General features: G+C 52.5%; 1 protein-coding gene across 1 annotated transcript in view; it reads right to left on the reverse strand.

Moving 5' to 3' along the window:
* ZCCHC24 (zinc finger CCHC-type containing 24) overlaps positions 1-23,109 on the reverse strand; it is a 64,759-nt gene extending 41,650 nt beyond the window's left edge. Inside the window, exons 1-2 of the mRNA XM_045437822.1 lie at positions 22,667-23,109; positions 10,337-10,537 (exon numbers count right to left, since the gene is read on the reverse strand). Coding sequence (XP_045293778.1) covers positions 10,337-10,537; positions 22,667-22,912 — 447 coding nt within the window. The 5' untranslated portion in view covers positions 22,913-23,109. The remainder of the gene's footprint in view (positions 1-10,336; positions 10,538-22,666) is intronic.
* Between the last annotated feature and the right edge of the window lie 1,689 nt (positions 23,110-24,798).

The raw sequence follows: 24,798 nt of genomic DNA on the forward strand, positions 1-24,798 counted from the left end.
GGGCCTTATCTACAACTGGTCTGGCATACAGGAGGAGCTTAGAAAGGGTCAGGCAACTGAAGTGTGGCCAGGGCCCAGCTCCATCCTGGACAGACTATATGTCCTGGGCAGAGGTGGCACCAAGCCAAGCCCCCACTACAAACACACATACTCACGCAGGTTCACGTGCAGCTGGCTCGGAGCAAAATGCTACCACTCACAGCCTGCCACGCTGGTGTGCAGAAGCCAACAGGAGACGCACAGATAACCCTGCAGGTGGGCCCAGCAGACAGCAACCGTGCCTCTCGTACAGCCAGCTGGGATTTTTGCTGGCACCACAGCTGCAGCCCTAACCCACTCCGGCCTTCCTGACAGACTCCCTGGGGCTGGGCCAGCAGTGCGATCTTCCACACACAACAACGTGGCCAGACCAGGCCTATTATGGCCTCTGCTCACCTCATCCTTGTCCCTCCTTATTTCCAGTAACCCATCTTTTTAAAGAACCCCAACTTTCTGAGAGCGTGGAGATCAAAGTCTGGACGTTAAGGCCGATAGATCATAGAACCTAATTTAAAAAGCATGGGCTCTGGCATGAAGAAGGCCTGAGTCCCAATTCTATCTTTGCTGTTTACTAGCTATGTGACTTTTGACAAGTCACTGGACTTCTCTGGGCCTCAGCTTTATCATCTGGCAATTGACCGGATAGAGTTTTGGAGAGAATTAAGTGAGTTAATACATACTGCACATCTAGCTCAGTGGTCAACTCAATGCTTACAGACTATTATCATTGTTGTTAATGTTGTTGTTGCCCTTGAACTGGAGGCCTGGCACAGGGTAGAGACAGCAGCAGGGGCAGGTTTTTCAAGAACCAAATGGCAGACTTTCTTGACTCCTGGACCTTCCAGGGCCAGTGCTGACACTGGCTGGAGAGGGACCCTGGCCCAGGCATAGCCCCAGCCCACAAAGAGGGGCTGCCCTTCAGCATCACTGGTAATTGGTTTCCAGCACCTTCCGCATCCGCTTCAGGGGGCTCCCAGTCTTCCTGTAGTGCCCAGTCCCCCTCACACTGCCCCTGGGACATATGAGAAGCCCCATCTGTCCGATGGCTGAACTGGACACCTCTCTCCACCCTTAAGTTTGGAAAAGAATCAATTAACAGAGTACCAGGTTCCTGTACACTCAGTAGCGTGTCCTGGGCTCAGCTCTGCCCTGGACAGATTATGTGTCCTGGGCACAGAAGGGGCACTAGGCCAAGCCCCCACTACAAACACACATACCCACGCAAGCTCACGTGCAGTTGGCTCAGACAAAGTACTGCCATTCAGGTCTCTGCAGCCTGCCACACTGGCTTGCAGAAGCCAACATGAGATGCACAGATAATCCTGCAGGTGGGCCCAGCAGACAGCAACCATGCCTCTTGCACAACCAGCTGGGATTTTTGCTGCCATAGAGCTGGCAGCCCCAACCCATCCCGGCCTTCCTAACTGCACTGGGGGCCTCAGAGTATCTCCTGGTTCCTGTCCCACCACCCAGGCCATTAGCAGTGAATGCCTTAACCACACTCTCACTGCTGTCTCACTCAGAGACCGGAGCTCCACAGGCGGCTTCAGGACCTAGGCAGGGCTGCCTAGAATTCTCCACATTCTGCTCCCAGTTGGACCATTTAAGATCTTAAAAGCATTCAGGTCACTTAAAAATCACTCCACAAAAGGAGAGGAGAGAAAGGAGCAGAAAAAATATTTGAAGAAATAATGGCTGAAAACTTCCCAAGTCCAGTGAAAAACTTTAAGCAACACATCCAAGCAGCTCAATAGACTCCAAGTGAACACAAAGAGATCCACAAATAGACACATCATAGTAAAACTGCTGAAAACTAAAATAAGGAGAAGATGTTGAAAGCTGCAAGAGGAAAATGACATGTCATTTACAATGGAATTCTAACAATGTTAACAACTGACTTCTCATCAGAAATGATGGTGGCCAGAGGGCAGTGGGGTAACAGTCAGTGTGGTCAAAGATTAAGAAAACAAAACAAAAAAACCCAAAAAACAAAACAAAACAAAAAAAAAACCCTGTCAGCCAAGAATTCTATACCCTGCAAAGATATCTTTTAAAAAAATGAAAGGGAGGGGCGCCTGGGTGGCGCAGTCGGTTAAGCGTCCGACTTCAGCCAGGTCACGATCTCGCGGTCCGTGAGTTCGAGCCCCGCGTCAGGCTCTGGGCTGATGGCTCAGAGCCTGGAGCCTGTTTCCGATTCTGTGTCTCCCTCTCTCTCTACCCCTCTCCTGTTCATGCTGTGTCTCTCTCTGTCTCAAAAATAAATAAACGTTAAAAAAAAAAAAAAAAAATGAAAGGGAGATAAAGACATTCCCAGATAAACAAAAACACAGAATTCATTGCTGACACACACTTTCAAGAAATACTATAGGAAGTTCTTCAGGCTGAAAGCCAATGACCCCAGACATAATTCAAATACACATTAAATAAACAGGAGTTCTAGTAAGATGATTATGTAATTATAAAAGATAGCACATATGCATATTTCTTGTCCTTTCTTCTCTGATTTAAAAAGCAGATGTAGGGGCACGTAGGTAACTTAGTCGGCTAAGCGTCTGACTTTGGCTCAGGTCATGATCTTGCAGTTCGTGAGTTTAAGCCTGGCATCGCGTTCTGTGCTGACAGTTTGGAACCTGGAGCCTACTTCAGATTCTGCGTCTCCTTCTCTCTCTGCCCCTCCCCTACTCACGCTTTGTCTCTGTCTCTCAAAAATAAATAAACATTTAAAAAAATAATAATAAAAAGCAAATGTAGAAAACAGTATGTATGTAATGTATTACTTGTCCTATAATATATAGAAATGTAAGATATTTGCCACTAATAGCACAGAGAAGGCAGGTAGAAGCAAATCTGTCTTGGGCCAAGGAAATTACTCCAGGTGATAAACTGAGTCCACAGGAACAAATGAAGAGATCTAGAAACTGGAAATAAAAAGCTACCATAACAAAAACTGTGAACGTACAATTGTTCTCTTTTCTTCTTCCAGCTTCTCTAAGACACATAAAATAATATAAAGTAAGAATTATAACAAGTATCGTTTAATTACAACACACATAGATGTAACATGTAGAACAATAATGCCACAAACATCAGAAAAAGAGAACAGAGCTATAAAGGAGTGATATTTCTATATCTTATTGGAATTAAGTTGGTATAAATCTGAAGCAGATTTTATAGGTTAAGATATGTAACATAAGCCTGAGAGCAGCTTTAAAAAAAAGGTGAAAAAAATCATTAAAGAAATTAAAAAGTGTACATTAGAAAAGTATTACTTAATGCAAAAGGAAGCAGTACAGGAGGAACAGAGGAACAGAGAAGACATGAGTAATTCAGAAAATAAAAAGTAAGATAGCAGACCTAAATCTGACGATATCAATAATCACATATATAAAAAAGAGCATTAATTGTTGATAATATGAATGGATCAAACAATCCAAACAAAAGGCAGGGATTTTCAGAGTGCATATAAAAAGTAAACCAAGATCCAACTGCATGCTGTCTACAGGAGACACAACTTAGATCTAAAGATATGAATATAATTTAGATCTAAAGGTATGAACATATCTTCATATGAAGATATGAAGTAAAATGATGGACAAAGATCTATCGTGTACACAGTAACCATAAGGAAGCTGGTTATACTAACATCAGACAAATTTGACTTTAAAGCAAAAAATGTTGGGGCGTCTGGGTGGCTCAGTCAGTTTAGCGCCCAACTTTGGCTCAGGTCATGATCTCGCAGCTCATGGGTTCAAGCCCCGCATTGGGCTCTGTGCTGACAGCTCAGAGCCTGGGGCCTGCTTCAGATTCTGTGTGTATGTGTGTGTGTCTCTCTCTCTGCCCCTCCCCCACTTGCGCTCTGCCTCTATCTCTCTCTCTCAAAAAGTGAATAAACATTAAAAAAAAAAACTTTTTTAAACAAAAAATGTTACTAGAGATAAACAGGGACACTTTATCACGATAAAAGGATCAATTCATCAGAAATTGATAGACACAGATGTAGCTAACAAGGGAGCGCCAAAATACATGCAATAAAAACTGGCAGAATTGAAGAAAAAAAATAGTCAATTCAACAATAATAGAGATTCCAATACTCCTATACTTACAATAATGGATACAAGAATGAGGTAGAACATTAGCAAGGGGACAGAAGACATGAAGAACATCACACCAACTAGACCTAACAGACACCTACAGAACATGCCAACAAACAACGGCAGGACTCATTCTCTTCTCAAGTGCCCATGAACTGTTCTCCAGGACAGCCCAAAGGCTATGAAACAAACCACAACAAATTTAGAAGCACTGAAATAACACAAAGTGTTATTTAACCACAATGGAATAAAACGAGAAATCATTTTTAAAAGATACTTGAGACACTCGCAAATAATGTGGATATTAGACATCACACTTCTAAAAGACCAGTGGGTCACAGAAGAAATCACAAGGGAAATCAGAAAATACTCTGTGATGAGTGAAAATGAAGACACAACATACAAAATTATGAGATGCAGCTCAGAGGAAAATTTGGACCTGTGAACAGCAATATTAAAAACGGAAGAGGGGCTCCTGGGTGGCTCAGTCGGTTAAGCATCTGACTCTTAATTTCAGCTCAGGTCATGATCTCATGATTCGTGAGATTCAGTCCCACATCAGGCTCTGTGCTGATAGCACAGAGCCTGCTTGTGATTCTCTCTCTCCTCTCTCTCTGCCCCTCCCCCGCTCACACGTGCACATGCACTTCTATTCTACAAATAGAAGAAAGAGGGGTGCCTGGGTGGCTCATTTGGTTGAGCATCCAACTCTTGGTTTCAGCCCAGGTCACAATCCGGGCATGGGATCGAGCCCTGCATTGGGCTCCGTGCTGAGTGTGGAGCCTGCTCGAGATTCTCTTTCTCTCTCTCCCTCTGTCTCTCTGCCCAACTCATGCTCTCTCTCTAAAATAAAATAAAATAAAATAAAATAAAATAAAATAAAATAAAAATTTTTAAATAAAATAAATAAAAATAGAAGAAAGATGTAAAATCAGTAACCTTACTTTCCATCTTACAAAACTGGACAAAGAGCAGACTAAACCTGAAATAAGTTGAAGGAAGGAAATAATAAAAATTAGAATGAAAAATTGAAAGCAAAGACTCAGATATTTGCACACCCATGTTCATAGCAGCATTATTCACAATAGCTGAAAGATGGAAGCAATCCAGGATGGATAAATAAACAAAATGTGGTCTACACACACACACACACACACACACACACACATATTATTTGGCCTTTAAAAGAAAGGAAATTTTGAAACTTGCTACAACATGAATCAACCTTGAGGACATTATGCTAAGTGAAATAAGCAATCGCAAAAGGACAAATATTGTGTGATCCCACTTATGTGAGGTACCTAGAGTAGTCAAAATCATAGGAACAGAATGTAGCATGGTAGTTGCCAGGGAATAGGGGAAGGAAGGAAGTGGGGGGAGATTATTGCTTAATGGGTACAGAGTTTCACAAAATAAAGAGAGTTCCACGGATGGATGGTGGTGATGGTTGCCCAACAGGTGAATATACAAGTGAAGTGACCCTTGAACAGTGTGGGGGCTGAGGTGCGAACCACCAAAATAGTCACAAATATGTGTATAACTCTTGGCTCTCCCCAAACTTAACTACTAATAAATACCCTTACCAATAACATAAATAGTCAACCTATATTTTGTATGTTACATGCATTCTATACTGTATATAACCAAGTTTGCTAGAGAAAAGAAACTGTCATTAAGAAAATCATAAGGGGGCGCCTGGGTGGCACAGTCGGTTAAGCGTCCGACTCTAGCCAGGTCACGATCTCACGGTCCGGGAGTTCGAGCCCCGCGTCAGGCTCTGGGTTGATGGCTCAGAGCCTGGAGCCTGTTTCCGATTCTGTGTCTCCCTCTCTCTCTGTCCCTCCCCCGTTCATGCTCTGTCTCTCTCTGTCGCAAAAATAAATAAACGTTGAAAAAAAAATTTAAAAAAAAAAAAAAAAGAAAATCATAAGGAAGAGAAAATACATTTACTGTACTGTATGGTTTTTACTGAAAAAAATCCATGTATAAATGGACCCACACAGTTCAAACCAATGCTGTCCAAGGGTCAACTGTATTTCATGCCACTGAATTGTACATGTAAAAATAGTTAAGATGGTAAATTTTATGTTGTATTTATTTTACCACAATTTTTTAAAAGATTACAGGGGAAAGTAATGTAATAGAGAACAGAAAAAACAGTACAGGCAATCAACTAAACCAAAAGTTGGTCTTTTGAAAAGTTTAACATAACTGACAAACACGTAGCTAGATTGACCGAGAAAAAAAAAAAAAAAAGACAGAAAAATAAAGAGAGAGAAGGCTCAAATTACATGAATCAGAAACAAAAGAGGGGGACATTATAACCAACTTTAGAGAAATGAACAGGATTATAAGAGGATATTATGAACAAGTATATGCCAGTAAATTTAATAACTTAGATGAAATAAACAAATTCTATAAAGAAACAAACTACAGAAACTGACTCAAGAAGAAATAGAAAACCCAAATAGACTTATGACACAAAAAAAGACTGAATTCATCATTTTAAAAATCTGCCCACAACAGAAAGCCCAAGTTCAGATGGCTTCACAGGTGAGTTCTACCAGACACTAAAGAAGAGTTAATAGTAATTCTTCACAAACTCTTCCAGAAAATAGAACAAGATGGAACACTTCCCAAATCATGGAACTGATAAATGCTATTACATGGATGAACCTTGAAAGCAATATGCTAAATGAAAGAATCCAGTGACAAACAACCACACATTATATGATTCTCTCTGTGTGAAATGTCCAGCATAAGCAAATCCTTAGAGATAAAAAGTTGATTATTGGTTGCTAGGGGTTGGGGAATCAGGAGGTAGTGATAGCTAAAGAGTATGAGGTTTCTATTTGAGATGATAAAAATGATGTAGAGGGGCACCTGGGTGGCTCAGTCGGCTAACATCCAACTCTTGATTTCGGCTCAGGTTATGATCTCACCGTTAGTGAGTTTGAACCCTGCATGGGCTCTGCGCTGACAGAGCAGAGACTGCTGGAGTGTCCCTCTCGTTCTCTGCCCCTCCCCCACCTGAACTCTCTCTGTCTCTCTCAAAATAAATAAATAAACTTTAAAAAATGTTCTCTAATTGGGGTGCCTGGCTGGCTCACTTGGTAGAACATGTGACTCTTGATCTTGGGTTCCTGAGTTTGAGCCCTACATTAGGGGTAGAGATTACTTTAAAAAATACGACCTTTTAAAAAAAATATTCTATAATTGATTGTGGCAATGATTGCACGGCTCTGTGAATATACTAAAAATTACTGACTTGTCCACTTTCAATGGGTCAATTATAGGGTATGTGAATTATATCTCACTAAGGGTGTTACCAAAACAAGCATTCCCATTCCACTTTTAAATATTTTATATATGCTGAACTCATAGTATCCCATGTGACAAAAGCCTTGCCCACCCATTCCGCCATTCCAGAAGACTTGTACTGAGCACCTGTGTGTGATATCTCGGGCCAGCATGGCGGTAGAGAGATGAATCTAGCCCAGCACCCGCCCCTGGAGCTTGTGGTCAGGTGAGGGATGGGAAGCATCTAATTATATTCCAGCCTGCCAAAATACCTAGTACCTTGCCAAATACCTTACCTGGTACCTCTCCACTGTGACCCGAGGGAGAAAAAAAAAATAATGCTAACCAACATTTATTGAGCGCTTACTGTGTGCCAGACATTGTGCTAAGCACTTTCCATGCATTAGTTCCTTGAATCTGCACAACAATCCTATGAGTTAGTGTCCTCATCAGCTTCACTTTACAGATGATAAAGCTCTCATGAAAGGTAGAGGGAGGTCCTCAGGCCCGCAGGAGTCTCTGATAGAATCCGGTTTGAGAAGGAGCTGGAAGAGAGCCTTGACCCGCTCAAGAGGGAAACTGAGGCCCCACAGGGCCTGGGCATCTCAGCCTGGGTTGGAATGAATGCTCAAGAAAGCAAAGAGCACTGAAGTCCCAAGACTGGGGTTCTCACGTATATTCTGCCCTCTCCTCAGCACTTCACCTCTTTGAGACTCTGTTTGTCCAGCTATAAAATGGGTACTCCTACTAAACTGTAAGATGCAGTACTCCCACTTCTGCAGGCAGAGTTCAGAGCCCTGCACGGGCTAAGTGAATATACTGTGCAATCCAGATAAAGGAATATAGAGGAAGAACCAAGTTTTTCACTGTGCTGGAAATCGAGAGGCACTGACACTGAGGTCAGGGACACTCTGCCCCCTCGTTAGAAGAGTTCTGGTGCCTTCTGGAGAGAGGGTTGGGCATGCGCGCGCGTGTGCACACACACACGTTCCTCCACCTCTGCCTCATCATCCCTTGCCTTTGGATAGTGGTCACCCTTCTTCCACCAACCTGCCAACCCCACTCAAGCCCTCCTTCTCCTAGAAGCTTTCCCAGGCTGCCAGCTCAGCACAGGCACACCTCCTTAGAGCCCCAAGAACCCCTGTTGGGGTCTGAATGCCACCTGCCTGCCGGGGTGAAAATTCCAGCTCCTCCACTGACTGGCTCAATGATCCTGTGTGAGTGCCTGACTCACACAAAGCATCACGTAACATGAGGCTAATGAGAGACCTGACATGCCGGGTAGTTGTGAGCAAAGGCTGTAGGCAGGAGATGATGAGGTATGGTGAGTGACTGAGAGTGCTCTCACAGGGGCGCAGCTGGGGAAGTTACGAGGGGCCGCTGCCTGGGTGGGCCATGGACATATCCTTGAGGAGCAACCAGATTCTTAGCTGCCTGTTTGCCCCTGGACCCATCCAGAGAACCTCTAGGGAGTAGGGGCCTTACCCTCTGCTGAGATCCCCTCGTGCCAAGGGCCCCTGGCTTACTGCGTACGCTGAGGCAGACGGGGCCCATTGGAGGGTGGGTCTGGAGGACAGCCGTCATGGGCCGGCCCCCATCCGCAAGGTCTGGGGTTGGCCTCTCTTAACCAGGGGTGGGGGGAGGGGGAGATCACTGGTATCCACAAATCACTGGGGATTTTACTCAAATGCAGTTATGTGGGGGGGGGGGGGGCACCTGGGTGACTCAGTCGGTTGAGCGCCTGACTTCGGCCCAGAGCCTGGAGCCTGCTTTGGATTCTGTGCCTCCCTCTCTCTCTGCCTCTCTCTCTCTCTCTCTCAAAAATAAACATTAAAAACATTTTTTTCATAAAAAAAAAAAAAAGATTCTGCATTTCTAACAAGCTCCGAGACGACACTGATATGGCTATGCCTGGCCACACTTTGCGTAGCAAGGACCTAACACGGGGCACGGCTGTTTCTGAGAAGAGGAGGAAGCAATAAGCCCGTCTCGGCCTCCCACTGGTCTGAAGGCACCCAGCCCCACCCAGCCACTCCCCAGGCTTCCAACATCTGGAGGGGAAGACTGCATGGATTTTCTGAGTTTCCAGGATCCCATTTCCATTACATATGTAAAATTAAAGTAAAAATACACATTATGAAAACATTAGAAAGTACGAAAAATAATAGGAAAAAAAAATCACGGACCATCTTGTAACGTATTTAAAACAACGCTAACCTCTCTCCCCAAGATGCCAAAGCCATGTCGGTCAGAGAGTCCAAGGTCGTCTCGTGAGTGGGATCTGACCCGCCCCGTCACAGCGAAGCACTGAGTGGGAGACAGGGGCTGCTCCCCACACTCTCCACCTCCTGGCACCCTTCCCACCCCGAGAGAGAGATATGCCCAGCCTGCAGTGCCTGAGGCCTTCACCCAGGCCTACCCTGGGGGGCACAGAGCCGGGGGCAAGGCCCTCTCAGCTCCCCGCTCCCAGGCAAGAGACTGAGGAAAACTGCCACAGAGGACGGGAGAGGTGGGGTCGGGGGGAGGGGGTGCACATCTGGATTCCTGGCCCAGAGCCCGCATTCCTTCCCTGTGAGTGTGAGGAGATGGGGGTCTCTCTCGGGAGAGCTGCGAGGAGGCGGCTGGCCCCGCTCCTGCCCCACTGTAACAGGACCCACCCTGGCAGGAAGACTGGGGACTTGAAGGCCCAGAACCTCATTTGGGGGCCCTTTACCCAGATTGCTCGCTAGATGGTGCAGGCTCAAGCTGGGGCTCTGTCCCATCCACACCAGCCAGCCCTGCCTCAGACATACCAGAGGGGACAAAAAGGTGGGAGACCAGACGCCCGCGTGGCCACTGGTTCGTGGAAGGGGGCTCCGGGTGGGGGGTGGGGCACTGTTCTACCCACAGAAGCTGGGCGGCCTTACCTGGGGGCAGTCCTTGATGTAGTGTCCTTTGTTGAAGCACAGGTGACACAGGTAGTTGGGTGGGGGCCGCTTGCTGGGCTTGCGGGTCTCAGAGGTGAGGGTCAGGTCAGAGAAGTGCTCGGTGAGGGAGCTGAGGCCATCGGCGATGTTGTTGAGGGAGCCATAGGGCGAGGCGCTCTTGTACACACTGCTGCTCAGAGCCTGTGGGGGACAGAGGCTGTGAGGGCTCCCAAGGCCTGGGCACACTCGTTTGCAGCCATGGCCTCGGGGGGAATTTCCGTGGGCATGTGCACACACATACACACTCGTGAATTCACACTGACTCTTTAGCTGCCCCTGGGCTCTGGCCGCCCGGAGCCTGAGTTCCATGGGCAAGCCAGTTAACCACTCTGGGCCTCAGTGGCCCTGTCTGGAAAACAGGAATAATGATAGGTACCTCCCAGGGTTTCTGTGAGGTAACACGAGGCTAACACGAGGCCACAGATGTAAAGCACTTTCTCTCCCACCTGGCGCTTAGGAACCCCTGAGTCCATGCTGCTGACGGTAACGACAATTAGAGTTAGTTCTTTTACACACTGCCAGGAGGTAAGAAGGCGTAGCAGAGGGCAACCTGTTAGATTTGGGGCTTTGCCACTTCCTGGTGGCATAACTGTAGACAAATCACTTATCTCCGAGCTGACTCAGTATCCCCTTCTTACAGGAAAGTGGAGCACCAGCTTACAGCATTGTTTCCATTGTACAGAAGAGAAGACTGAGGTTCAGCGCTCTGCCTGGTCTCCTGTGGCACGAGGCCTGTGCAGACTGTGTCCGGGGCGCCCTCGGGCCGGCCCAGGCCCGCCCTCTGGGAGCCCAGGAGGAAGTGGCCCACTTCTCCCACCTCCAGCTGACAGGAACCAGATGTCTTGCCTGGCTTCAAAGCAGACACGGCCCAGGCCCCCTCCTGGTGTATACAGCCTCTATTTATAGGAGTCACGGGCTCTAGGCAGCCAGGCACACTGGAATTTAGCAAAGGTAGGGCCTGTGGTGAGGCTGGCAGGGAACAGCCACGGTACCCCCTTCCCGAGGCATGGCTGCGGCTGGAAGGAGGCAGCTTCCCCGGGAGGGTCAATGACAAACCTGGGCATGGGGCTTGGGCATCCCCTGACCCCAGCTCAGGTATCAGGAGCTCCAGGAATGAACTACAGACCTCGGGGAGCCTTGGATCTAATAGGAAGACAGCCTTGTTCCTAGAAGTCCCCAGGCTGCCAGGGGAGGAGAGCCCCTGAGAGGAAGTTGCCTCAGGCTCCCTTACAAAGACAGGGCAGATGTGGGCCCAGAGTGGGGACAGTCCTTTCTGTGTTGCCTCAGTGTGGGCAGGGAAGGAGATGAGCTGAACGCAGGCCCCAGGGGATCAGGCACCCCTCCCCCCAACCAGGACAGACATCACTCCTCACATGCGTTTACCTCAGCCCCCCTACTGGGTCTGTCTCTGGGGGTCTGGCACCTAGAGGGCTGTCGCCATCTGGGGGCCACCACTCTTCTTGGCTCCCTGGACACCCTGCTATGTGGACTGGGGCCAGCCCTTTCCCTCTCTGGGCCTCTGTTCCCTCTCGTGTAGGTTTACGCTGGAGCCTGGGGGAAAAAAGACACAGACACCACATCCAGGGCAGCGCGACTAAACACGCCGTCAGCCTATGGTGCCTGAGCACGGACCTCAAAGGCTCCTGATGACCACCTCTGCTCCAGTGCTACCCAGGACCGGTGGACGATACCACGCAAACTTGCATTCAGTGTGAGGGTGGTTCTCCAGCTCTCAGATGAGCCAAGACAGAGTGGTTCATCCTGAGAGGCAGAGCCCCACCCCCCCATCCCTGGAGGTGCGCGAGCCAATTCTGAGCAATCTTAAGGGGTGCGGGGAGGGGTCCAGTGGCAAGGGGATTAGATGATACCAGTCACATCTACTGAGCGCTTACAATGTCCCGGGTACCGGAAACTTTACACGTATTAAGATAGCTGGTGCTCAGCACAATCTCATGAGTCACTGTCCCCATTTTACAGATTAGATGAGTATGTCCAAACGTGTGTTGCATGACTTGAGAAACTTTTAACAAATACGTTGTACTGGGCCCCACCTCGGACCTACCAAGGCCAAGTCACCTGGGACCAAGGGCCTGGAATCTACACCGTTTTACTGTAGTTAAGATCTACGTTACAGAAAGCCAACCGTTTTAATTATTATTTTTTTTAATTTTTTAATGTTCATTTATTTTGGGGGGGGGAGGGGCAGAGAGAGAGGGAGTGACAGAATCCGATCCAGAGCTCCAGGCTCTGAGCTGTCAGCACAGAGCCCGACGAGGGGCTTGAACCCATGAACCCACATGAGATCGTGACCCACGCCGAAGCCGGACGCTTCACCGACTGGGCCACCCAGGCGTCCCCGTTTTAATTATTTTTTAAGTGTGCCGTCCAGTGGCACCAAATACATTCCCATTATTGGGCAAAATCACCACCATCAGCTCGAGTACTTTTTCACCATCCCAAACTGAAACCCTCTCCCCAGTAAACACTAACTCCCGGCTCCCCCTCCCCCCCAGCCCAAATCTGCTTTTTTTTTTTTTTTTTAATTTTTTTTTTTCAACGTTTATTTTATTTTTGGGACAGAGAGAGACAGAGCATGAGCGGGGGAGGGGCAGAGAGAGAGGGAGACACAGAATCGGAAACAGGCTCCAGGCTCTGAGCCATCAGCCCAGAGCCCGACGCGGGGCTCGAACTCACGGACCGCGAGATCGTGACCTGGCTGAAGTCGGACGCTCAACCGACTGCGCCACCCAGGCGCCCCCCAAATCTGCTTTTTATAAGCTCCCCCAGGCAGTTCGCTACAGACGGCCCAGCCCTACCTGGCCTTGGGAGCACTTTCCAACCACCGAGGTCTCTCCTTAGCTTGACTCGAGGCCTCTCCCCACCCGAACTGGCCTGAGGGAGAACAGCATCACCACAGCCTCCCAGAGAAAAGTTCATCCAAACAAGAAACTCCAAGCTCCAAATGGTGTGACTCATCCTCATGGCTGGGAAACGCAATTTCACAAATAACAACCCTCTTCGTTTCCCCCCCCCCATTCTTTCTTTTCTTTCTTTCTCCCCTCCCCCTGCCACCCCCCTCTGGAGAAGATTTAAGCTAGTCCACAAGAATCGGGACTGTTTTGGTAGCAGACTGTCCAGAGGAAGGGGAAGTTTGGTGGGTGCCAGAAAGTACATTAATTACACCCTGAACAGCCTCTCCCCCGTTTGTGGCCACACCGTCCTGCCCACGGGTGACCCCGCGGGTGTCCCTGGGCAGCCAGAGGCCTCTGAGCAGCCTGTCCCGTCCCTGGCAGCTTGACGCCCCCACCCACCAGCTCAGGCGCTCACAGCTTGTGTCGCGCCGGCAGCTCCAGGTCAGAGAAGCGAGGTCAGAGCTCCTCACAGCCTCTCTCACCCCTAGTGTGCCCTGGTCTGGCCCTCCTGGCTGCTCCAGCTCCCTTCCCCCAGCCCCGGTTCAAGATGACACCACCTTAGAGCTGAAAGGACAGAGCAGGCAGCTGACTCGGCCACTCTCGTGTTCCAGATGGAGAAACTGAGGCCCAGAGAGGCCCAGGGGCACAGGTGAGGGCACACAGCCAGGCCTGAGGGCCAGGAGTCCTGCTTGCCGGCTGGCTGAAAGGGCGGGTGAGGCTGCAACCTGTTTCCTCTCCGAAGACCCAAGGAGCTGGGGCCGTGGAGGTGAAAGACGAGTTGCCTCTTCCACAGCCTATGGCGACTGGATGGAGCAGAGGCCAGGACACGTGGTGTCCCCTCCCCTCCGGCTGCGGAGCGAGGCCTGGCCTCTTGGGCTTCCCGTCTGTAAAATGCAACATGGAACAGGGAAGGCGGGCAAAACTGGTGATCCCTGCAGTCCTACTTCCTTAAGGTCCAGACACCAGCTACTGAAAGACACCCCCGGAGCCCGCACGCAGACGGCACTCAGTCGCCGTGGGCCCACCTGTTCCGAGTCCTGCTGCCTGGAGCTGGAGAGCAAGGCCCGGCAGGAGCAGCCCCTCGTCAGTCAGCCCCTAACTCCCAAACAGCCCCAGTGTCCCACGGGGCATCCGCTGTCCCCCCTCTAGTTCTGCACTTACTATCCCCACCCCCGGGATGCCCTCTCTGTGTCCATCCAAACCTCCTCCAGGACCTGGCTCCCAATCTGGTTATAACTTTAATGGTGTGGCCCTGAACCCACCCCCTCCTCCTACTCAGGCCTTGGGCTCCACGGGACAGTGTGAAAAGCACAAACTGAGGTGCTCCTGAGAGACGCCCTGCCTCCTCCGAGGGCCTCCTGGACTCCCGGCCGTAGCCCTGTCTGTCAGGACTAGGCCTGGTAGGGATCATCCCATGACTCAGCTGCCCTTGGCTGAAGGAGCTCTGAGGTCCTTCTCTAATCTCTTCATGCAGTAAGTCTCTTCGCTTCCCCGCGAGGCTGGGCATATCCAAAGGCAAAGCTTCTGCAACATCCCATCACCCCAGATTCCAGACTGTTCCTGCCGCTGCTCATACCTACAACTGTCCTGGGTGCAGATAATCACAGGCACTGAAGGGCCAGGGGGCCCCACTTGACAGATGAGGTAATGGATGTCCTAACACCTTAGAGATATAGGTTGGGGTCTCCGAGTTGCCATGGACAAAGTGAAAGGCACTCTCACCCCAGATTAAGCTGCTCAGGGCACTGGTTGAGGGAAGCCCCACTACTGTGCTGAGTGGAAGCCTCTGGGCCCAGATCACCATCCTGGAGGAAGAGACCACCTTTCTCTCCCCCCTCCTCCCAGCAGCCAGCAGGCAAGGTGGGATTTTCACACCATATCTGGGGGATAGAGCATCCAGCTTCTGCCCATTGCTAGAACTTCCCCAAGGCTCTGGCATGGCTGTTGCAGAAAAACAGAGGGGAAGATGCTAAAATCTATTCTGATCCTGCTTGTTTCGTACACTCGGCTGGATCCTTTCCCTTTCTTGGTTTTCTTATACCTGCAAGAACACCATTTGGATGGGCATTTTTGGCTCCGTTTTACGGAGCTGGACACTGAGGCTCAGAGAGGCTGCGTAACTTGCTCAAGGTAAAACAGCCACCATGTGGCTAAGGGGAGATTCACACCCACATCAGTTGGCCTGTTATATTTCAGCTCCCACATGGCCTCCAAGGCTTAACTTCTCCTATGTTAAGGAGAGCCAGAGGAAAAGAACAGGTGTGGACCACTCTCCTTGGGCCTGTGACATCGTACTGTCAAGCCTCTTGGCCCTGGCAAGATGAGACACCAACTTTTCTGGGCTACGTGAGGGGTCTAGGTCCTCAGGCTGGGGGTTCTGCCGGGGTGGAGGCAAGGATTTCCAGGGCTGACTCCCCACTCCCAGCCCCCAGGACAGTAAAAGGGCCTAGCAGGAGGGGGGCAAACAGGAGTCAGGGCAAGTGCATAGAAGCTTCCAAAGGCAGCCTAGAAGGAGAGGGAACCAGTGCAGAGAAGAGAGGAGAAACAGCCAGCAGAGATGGAACCATGCCCACAGAAAACAACGCAGCGATGGGCAAGGGCGAGGCAATGAGAAGGGGAACATCCGAGGAAGTCCTGCCCCTCCCAGGCCAGAGATGGCCCTGAAGTGGGGGGACTCTCTGATCCTAATCCCCAGCTCTGTGGGGGTTCTTTCAACAGCTAGACAACTGCTTTCTTATCCCCAAAAGCCACCCCTGTCCCCTGCTTCCATACACACAGATACGTGCATGAAAACACGCGTATACACGTACACATTCACACCCCTGTCTTTAACGCAAGAAACCACTCGTTTCACAAGTGACTCCACCCCTTCTCCAAGGGGATCCGCACTTCTCCTCCCCCAGGGTCTGTCTGGGGCTCTCGCCCCCAGAGTCCCACACGAACAGGGAGAGGAGACAACCTGTTGATAGGATGGGGACTTGGCCAATGGGAGAGTGAATTCACATGTTGACTAAAGATTTCTCAGGTATGGTGAGAGCCTAGACCTGCTCCTGTTTCCAAGGTCCGAAGCTGACCTGTGGGCCAAGAAGGTGGCAGGCCTAGCCATGCCAGAGGCAGCAACCCCTCACCCAGAAACCCCCAGGGCGCCACGGCCTCCCGGAGGCCCATTCACCCACGCGTGCAAAACACAATCCCTGTCCACAGCCAGAGCTCAGTGAAAGATTCTCACTTAAGGAAACAGTCCATGCTTTTTTTGGCAGGGGGAGTGGGGAGAGAGAAACGGGGAAAGGACCTGGAGAGGGAGGAGCACAGTGGCAGCAGGGCTCTGCTGAAAGGACCCAGGAAGACCCTCCCTCCCCATCCGGTCCCTCCTGCTCCCGCCCAGGTCACCGCTCACCTCCGAGGTGCTCCCATTCCGCAGCCATATGCACTCTGTGCAGCCAGAGCGTCAGCACTGGGGAGCAGCTGTCTCTCACTTCTAGAACGCATTCGTGGAATGAGCACAGAAAGCATGAATTTGACAACCTAAGGACTGAAAGGCACCCTAATATTGCAGCCTCTATAGCAGGGGGCCTTGATCTGAGATCTATTGTCGGCACGTGGGTGCCACGATCTCCTTGAAATCACACGCAAGGGCGCGTGTCTGTGTGTGCCCGCATGCCTGTGCTCTGGGCACTCGCGCCGAGGAGAAGCGCTCGCGCTGTCTGCGACTCTCGAAGAGATTCACTACCACAGAAGGCAAAGAACCATGAGCACACCTAAGTTTCTGCTCGGACACCTCTAGCGACAGGGCTTTACTATCTCCCAAGTCAGCCCTTTCCAAGTAATCAAGCAAAATCCATAAACATTTCCCCTGTAAGGTGGAACAGGAGATGAGGTACGGGGACGCACATCGTCACAGGTCTAGAGAGGGAAGAGACGGGGAGTAAATGCAATGCAAATCATCCATCCACCCATCCACTCAGTGACCGAGCACCTAGTAAGTCCCAGGCGCTGCCTGAGCATCGGCTGCTAGGACTTACAGGTTCGAGAAGCGTGCTGACGACGTAGCTGTCCAGACACACGCAAGTACAGAGTAGGTCCCTCAGCAATAGCAATGGTCATGACACGCCTCCCCGGAAGCACGCACGGCGTGTCTGCCACGGGCCACAGAAGCCAGAGGGAGGTCTGCGCCCCGTGGCAGCTGGGGAAAGCCTCTCGGAGAAGGGGCAGCCACGTGCACCAGAAAGAAGTTGGAATCTGCCAAGGTGTTGAGGGCAGGCAAGACCCAGGGCAAAGCTTAGCGTCTGCACTAAGCTTCCCGGCATGGCCAGAGGAGCACAGAATAAAAGATTATACACCACCACACCCACGCCCACATATACACAGCGCAGATCAAGCCTCCTGAGACCTGAGCTGGGGCCCTGGTGCTGTCACTGATCCCCTGATGGTATCATCCTCCTGTTGGAGAGCCTTTTCCCCACCTGGACAAGGGGGACACTGCACACAGGCTATGATATGAGACAAAAGTGTCGCCAAATGCTCCGTGTCCATCATCTGACTCTCGTAAGCCAGGGCTCCCTTGGACTTCCGTCATGGCTTCAGGGAGCCCCGTGCTCGGTTTCTGGGGAGCGGCTGGAGCAGGGACACAGCAGGAAACCTGGTACCCGTGACCAATGCCTACCACTGCTCAAAAGGTTCCGGATCAGGGACAGAATATCAGAGGCCCTGCGGCTTGACAGAACGCCTCTGGAGACTGGCCACCCTGCACTGGGGCCCAGAGAATGATCGAGGTGACAGCCAGCAGGATGAGCCACAAGGGACAATTGTAGCTGGAGCATGGAAGAGTTCCAGACGCAGCTCTGCCACTGACATGCTGGGTGACTCTCCAGGCCTGTTTTCTCTCCTGTAAAATGGGAGCTATGAAAAAAGAGATGCCTTTTTTCTATGAAAAAAGAAAAAAGCACTCCCCAAGAGTAAGGCATGGCTACTCGGGACCATCTTCCCCTCAAGGCCCCCCTTTCGGTGCTGACAGGGCCTGGCCCTCTGCCTCTGCTAATTACAAATTACTAATCCTGCCTGCTTTCCTCCCTCCCACCTGACTCAGAAGGTCCACTAGGTGTGGCCTCCCCTCTGAGTCCAGGCCTGCCTAGTCAACTCAATTTGATGGAGGGAGGGCCAGGCCACCTCAGCCTACAGGCCCTCGGATGACGGTCCTCCTTGCCTGAGTCAGAGCTCCTCCCAGGACTTGATGCTGCCCCCTCCCCCCACCACACGCACACAAAGGCCACAAACGTTGCTAGGAACCAAGAGCAGCCCCAGAAACCCACTCTCAGCCCCACCGAGACAAACCTCCATCCTCGCACAGATATGTGGCTTTGCCAGGGCAGCACAGGTGACACACAAAACCTTCAGAAGACTGTCAAGACCTGGGGGCCCTTTAAAGCAGGACACCTTAGGTGCTCCTCTGAGGGTCTAACAGCCAGCCCTGTCTGCAGAAGGGCTGAAGCCCTGTCCACAGAGTCTTGTGATAGCATTACTGCTGATCTCCAAACTCCAGTGAACAGACCAGGGCAGTGAATGGGGGGGGGGGGGGGGGGCGGGGGGTTTCTGGTGCCGCAGAAGTTAGTGCCGGGACCCGAGGTGGGGGTAGGAGGAGGGCGTGGGTTAACAGCCAAAACCTCCTAAGGGTTGGAAGAGATATCCTTCAACAGAGCAGTCCCTGGGCCGGGAGGTGTTCAGAAAAACGCCATCAAAGGTTCTAGGCCGAAAGCATTCTCTGGTCAAATAGTGATGGAACTGTTGGGTTGAAGGAAAGTGAACAAGTTTCACACCACGGGGCTTTCTCAGCGCCTTCATGGTGCTGGGGGACAGTGTGCGTCTCCAAGGGAAGGACAGGCCGCTCTGCTTTCCAAACGTATTTGACCCCAAAGCCCTGCCCCCGGCCTCCACAAACCATCGTTTGACTGTAGGGCCACATCTATCTCTCCCTAGAGGAAGAGGGAAAGATAATGGCCACTCTAGGATTCTGATCTGGAGGGGGACAGCTAGATCTCCTCTTGAGGGGGTACAGGGACTACCCAGGAGGGGTTCTGGACATCCCTCTGAGGGGTCCAAGAGCTAATGCTCAGCAAGGAGGGGTACCTCCCCATTTCTGGAGGTGGAGTCCCACAGCCCCCACACTGCTGTGAATTTAAATTCCAGGCTAAACTTGGCAGGGAAGATCTCCCCACGCCACCCAACCCCCATTCCCTCTACGAACAGCCCTCCTTCCTCGGGTAAGAAGGGAGGGGCTCAGCCAGGAGCCTCAGGAGTCTCCCTCCAAAGACATATAGTTGTTGCTACAGATCAGGGGTTGGAACCGAAGTGCACAGGACCCAGACTCTAGACCGAGGCCTTTTTAAAAAACTGCCCCAAAGTGCCTGTGCCTGCTTTGGCCTGGCATCCTTACCACAAGCTGAGAAGCTGAAGAGCCCCCACCAGCGCCCAGGTCACCTCCTGGTGCCCGCTCCTGGACTTGTACATGAACTCTGCCATCTCTCTCTGCTCCCAGGGCCACTGTTCCACTCAGAACCCTTGGCTTATCTTCAGCTTCCAGAGCTGAGGTTCCAGGGGCACAATGGGCTTCTGTGCCCCCATGTCCTCAACCCCCCCGCCCAAATCCCAGCTGCATTCATGGTGTTTTGCTATTGTGGTGGGAGCAGCCTGGGGGTGGTGCAGGAGGGGGTGGGCTCTTGGCACAGGGACTGGTGCAGACAGGCCGTGGTCAGCGGTCAGCATGCAAGTCACATCCGCAGGCACTGCCACCAGGCCTGCCAGGCCTTGCACAGAATGGCGATGCTCCTGAGTCCCTGGGTCCCTTCATAGAGTCCCCTCTGGCCTGCCCATGATTTGCTTCTTCTCCAACCAGCCCCTTGGTGGCATTCAGGTGGGGGGTATTTTTTCATGCCTTGTCTGCCAGTTGCTATTTTGGAGCCATATTAGGTCACTGGCTAAGCCCTGGACACAGGAAAGCCCAGGAGCACAGCTGGGGCTCCAACAGGGTTTAGGAGGCGAAGCGGGTGAGGGGTGAGAATGAGTGAGTCTGAAGCCAAGAAAGCCTTCCGGAAGTCAGCAGGCACAGACCTCCAGCCCCTCCAAGGAAGCCACTGGCCTGTGAGTGTAGGAGAAGCCCCTCTAACCTGTCTATTTGCATCTCTCTTAAATCCCACGTAGACCACCCCAAGGGACAGCAGAGACTAAATTCAATGGATGGGTAAACCGAGGCCCAGACCAAGAAAGACAGAGGGTTCCCCCAAAGTCGGGTCATAAGAGACTCTTTTCCACCATTGCTCTGCATAACTTTTACCAGCTGCTTTTACACTTGTCCCAGAGAAGGAATATACCGCTTCACGGGGAACCCGAGGTGAGTGGTAGTGAAGTGACTGGAGACGGGTTTCACTGAGATCCAGCTGGGATCCTGGATGTCAGACATTTCCAAGAGAAATGCCCTACTCCTGCAAGAGACTCTGGATGGCTCCCAAACTCCCAGGCCTCTCAGCAGGGACCCACATTTGGGGAAGAAAGCCACCAATGGTAGGAACAGAGGGAGGCCTCTCAAGGCCGATTGGGGACCCCCACTTGACCTGTGAGAGGCGAGAGGTCATGGTCATGTGGGTCATGATCACCCTTCTCCCTTGGGATTTCCACAGCACCCCCATGAAATCACCTACCTTTCAAATTGTATCATCTCATCTGTCTTCTAATCTGGGGCCCCCACTGGCCTGTTCCTGATTCCTAAAGGGCCCACACATCACTCAACAAATGTCTGGCAAAATAACAACTAAAAAGACCCAGGCACTGAAGAAACATCCACAAACTGCACCCCAAAGTCACCGGTCACCCAAGCCAGTTCCCCGAAGAGATGACAAGGTCTCTTATGAGAAAGACAGATTCCCAGCCAAGAATGATTCTTCCCGTGGAGAGCGTGCTCTATAGTTTACAAAGAGCTCTGGTATACAAATGCTTTTGCCTGGCACCAAGGGCTGGCTTTTCAGACTCATCTCCCGCGACTATGCCCAACTGGCCCAACACAGGCCAACCAATCCTCGTCTCAGCTCGCCTGGTATTGGCCCACCTCTAGGCCTTAGGCCAGCGTTTTATATGCCCATGTCCTCCCTAGTCGGTACTGGCAGAGTTGAACACATTATGGGACCAAAAAGGGAGACCCTCTGCTTTCCCCCTCCTGTCCCCAGCACACTCACGCATACACAGGCCCTTCTCCCCGACCCATTCAGAACCCTGCCTCTCCTAAAACTAACTGCTGTGCTCGGGTCTAGAAGGAAAAGGAACCCTCAAGTGTGTCCTCTCCTCCACCCCTTCCCCCCTGCACTTTTGCAGGGATAGCTTCCAGAAGAAGGATGAGTGAAGGCCACAGAAGGGTATCTGCAATTCCCAAAAGAGGTATGAGTAAATGGGACTGGGGGAGGAGGAGGAACCCAGCTGAAGAGACAGAGGAGGGGTATCTAGGAAAGCTCTGGAAATGACCCCTGAAAAGAGGCTCGGAGGTCCTGGCAATCTGTGTATTTATCTGGCTGGGGAAGATGCCCTGCCCCTTCCACTTTGTAACTGAATCCCCCCAACAGGCAGACTTTGCAAAGCAGCCGTCCCAGGTTTCTGGAGAAGGCACTGGGCAGCTGAAACCTCTCCCCCTGGCTAGCCCCCCTCCAAGAGCTCAAGAGGATTTCCCTTTCATTTCCTTCCAGGCTGGGAGGGCGGGGGACAGCGCAGTCTGTGGGGTCAAGCCCTCAAAAACCACTTCCTATGTGGCTGGGGGAGGGCAAGCAGCCGGAGGATGTATCTGGGGGTCCCTGCGTAACAACAGCAGGAAAAGCCCTGCTCTCCAGGGTGCCCCTTGGGTCGGCCACCACCGAGGTCGGCGGAGGACAAGATTTTAGGCCCCTGCCGAGGAGCTCTGAGCAGAATCTGCACTCCCGGTCCCAGCAAGCGGTGGCCAAGAGGGGGGTGGGGTTGGGCGTGGGAAGGACACTTGGAAGGGGCTCTCCGCCCTGGCCGCGCCCCGGCTGTCTGGAGAGAATCCGGAGCCCCCCGCCCAGCCGGGACTCCCCCCGGGCCCCTTCGAGCAGGGCGCTCCAGGCTGGGAGAGGGGGCAAGAGGGCCCCGCCCGCGCCTGAGCTGCTCCGAGCCGGGCTCAGCCGGGAGGTGACGCGCTCCCGGCGCCCCGGGGACATCGGGCGGCGAGTTTGGCAGAGCTGAGCGAAGCCAAGCCAAGCAGGGCCGGGCAATACGGAGCCGGGCCGGGCCAGGCCAGGAAGAGCGGGGCGGATAGGAAAAGGCCCCGCGCGGTCGACGGAGGGCGGGGGCGCGCGGGGGCACCCACCTCTCCGCGCTGCAGCTGGAAGAAGCTGTTGAGATAGCTGGAGTGCAGGGGCGAGCCCAGCTGCTCCGGGCGGCCCTTCCCGAAGGCCAGCTCAGGGGGCGCGGCGCCGGCGGGCGGCTCCGGCCGGAAGGCATCGAAGGCACTCGCCTGGTGCGTGTCCTGCAGCGACAGGTAGACCCAGTTGAGCAGCTGGGCGGGCTGGTACACCGAAGCGGCGCTCGTGTCGATGGCCGACAGCAGGCTCATTTTGCGGCGGCGGTGCCGGCCCCTCCCCGGCCGCCCGCTCGCGCCCCCCCCTCCGCAGCGGAGGGGCGGGCACCGGGGAGCCTGCGCCCACTGCCCACCGCCCGAGCCCCGACGGCGATCGCCCAGTGCCGTGCGCCCAGCGCGCTGCCCGCAGCCGCCGCCGCCGCCGCCGCCTCCCCCCGACTGCGGCCGCAGCGCGCGCGGGCGGAGGAAGGAGGCAGCGAAAGTTGGGCAGGAAACTTTTGGGCCCGCCCCCTCCGCGCCGCCCGCCCCGCCCCGCCCCGCGATCCGCTATCTGCCTCAGTGCTGACCCCTCTGGCGGCCGCTCCCGAGGTGGGGTCCACGGAGGCCCCGCCCTTTCTGCACCGTCCTCGCCTTCCATTGGCCGCCTCATTGAATATGGAGTAGTGGGGCAGCGCGAGGGGGGGAAATAAGGCACCCCTGCGTTTGCAGTATTCTGCTGGCCCGCCCGTGGGCGGTGCCCTCCCAGGCCCCACCCCGCCCGGCTCCCCGAGCCTTCGGGAGCTCAGGGCAGCCCCGGCCTAATCAATCTGCTCTCGCTCTGCTCCGCGCTCTTTGGTCTCTCGTTCTTTCCAAATCCTCTGCGATTACTTCATTTTTACTCGTTTCTCCTGTCCTTTTTTCCTGCCTTTCTCTTACTGTCTCCGCTCTCTCTCGGACGAATACCTCCTGTGCCCCAGTCTCTGTCTGGCTCGTCGTCTTTTTCTGTAGTTCTGTTTGTCCAAGTGTGTGTGTGGTGTGTGTGTCGTCTTTTCTATTTCCGTCTAGTCTGATGTGTTTGTCCTCTCCCCCTCCCCTCCCAGACACGCGCGCGCGCGCACACACACACACACACACACACACACACACACGGCTCCCGCCCCCCCTCCCCTCGCTATCACCGTAGGACCCTCCCCCTCCCACTTAATTCCTTCCATCTGCGGAATCGCTTTGCGGGCCAGCTCCGCCTAGGGGGGCCCGGGTTCCTGCCCCAGGAAGGACTCCCCGCCTCCTTCCCTCGCGTTCCCCCCTCCCCCTCTCCCTTCTCCTATTTCTGCTCTGGGCCGGCCTTTTCCTCCGCCCCGACCCCCGGCCCCAGCCCAACCCGTTGCTTCGGCGGGTCGCCAGGACCCCAGATGGGGCTGGGGGAGCTCAGGAAGACGACTGTCACCCACGGTCCAGGGTGACCCAACTATTCCGAGTATGCCTGGGGGATCCTCCGCCTGACACACCCCAAAGCCCCGGGGCCTTCACCCTCTCAGTCTGGGGTAGTCATCCGGCGCCTGCGCTGTGCCATCGCCAGGAACCTGGCGGCTAGGCGCCTGGAGGGGACCGAGTCACCTCTCCCACCTCACCCCTTAGCTCTGGAGCCGTTCCGCCCCGGCGTTCAAGTGTCAGGTTGGCCACCTTCCAGCTCAGTAACCTCGGTATGGCACCTAACCTCTGCGAGCAAGCCTATTTTCTCTTCTGTAAAATGAGGACCGTAACCGTCCTACCTCTGGGTTTGTGAGCTGTTTGTAACCTGATTAGTGTGCGTTTGCTAAGCAGAAGACATTCCATAAAAGCTCTCCACCACTCCCCTCCTCCAGGATTTCTCCCACTACTGCACAGACAACATCTGTGGGTGGGTGCTTGGACCTGAAAGGCCTTCAGGGATGTGCCCCCCTTTCCCACCAACCAAGAACCCCTTCCAAGTTTTTGTCTCAGATCACTTGATGATGTTTTCAAAGGTTCTGTCTATCAAACAATTTGCAATTATTAATACAAATGATAGTGCATATGCCAGTCACATCTCAATGTATTTTTATTCGTCAGAGACCTACGTATACAATACCCTTTATATTTCAAATAAGTATTAAATCTATTTGTTTAAACAGGGGTATTAT

The sequence above is a fragment of the Leopardus geoffroyi genome, chromosome D2 (genome assembly GCF_018350155.1).
Source record: "Leopardus geoffroyi isolate Oge1 chromosome D2, O.geoffroyi_Oge1_pat1.0, whole genome shotgun sequence".
In the NCBI taxonomy this organism is placed as follows: domain Eukaryota; kingdom Metazoa; phylum Chordata; class Mammalia; order Carnivora; family Felidae; genus Leopardus; species Leopardus geoffroyi.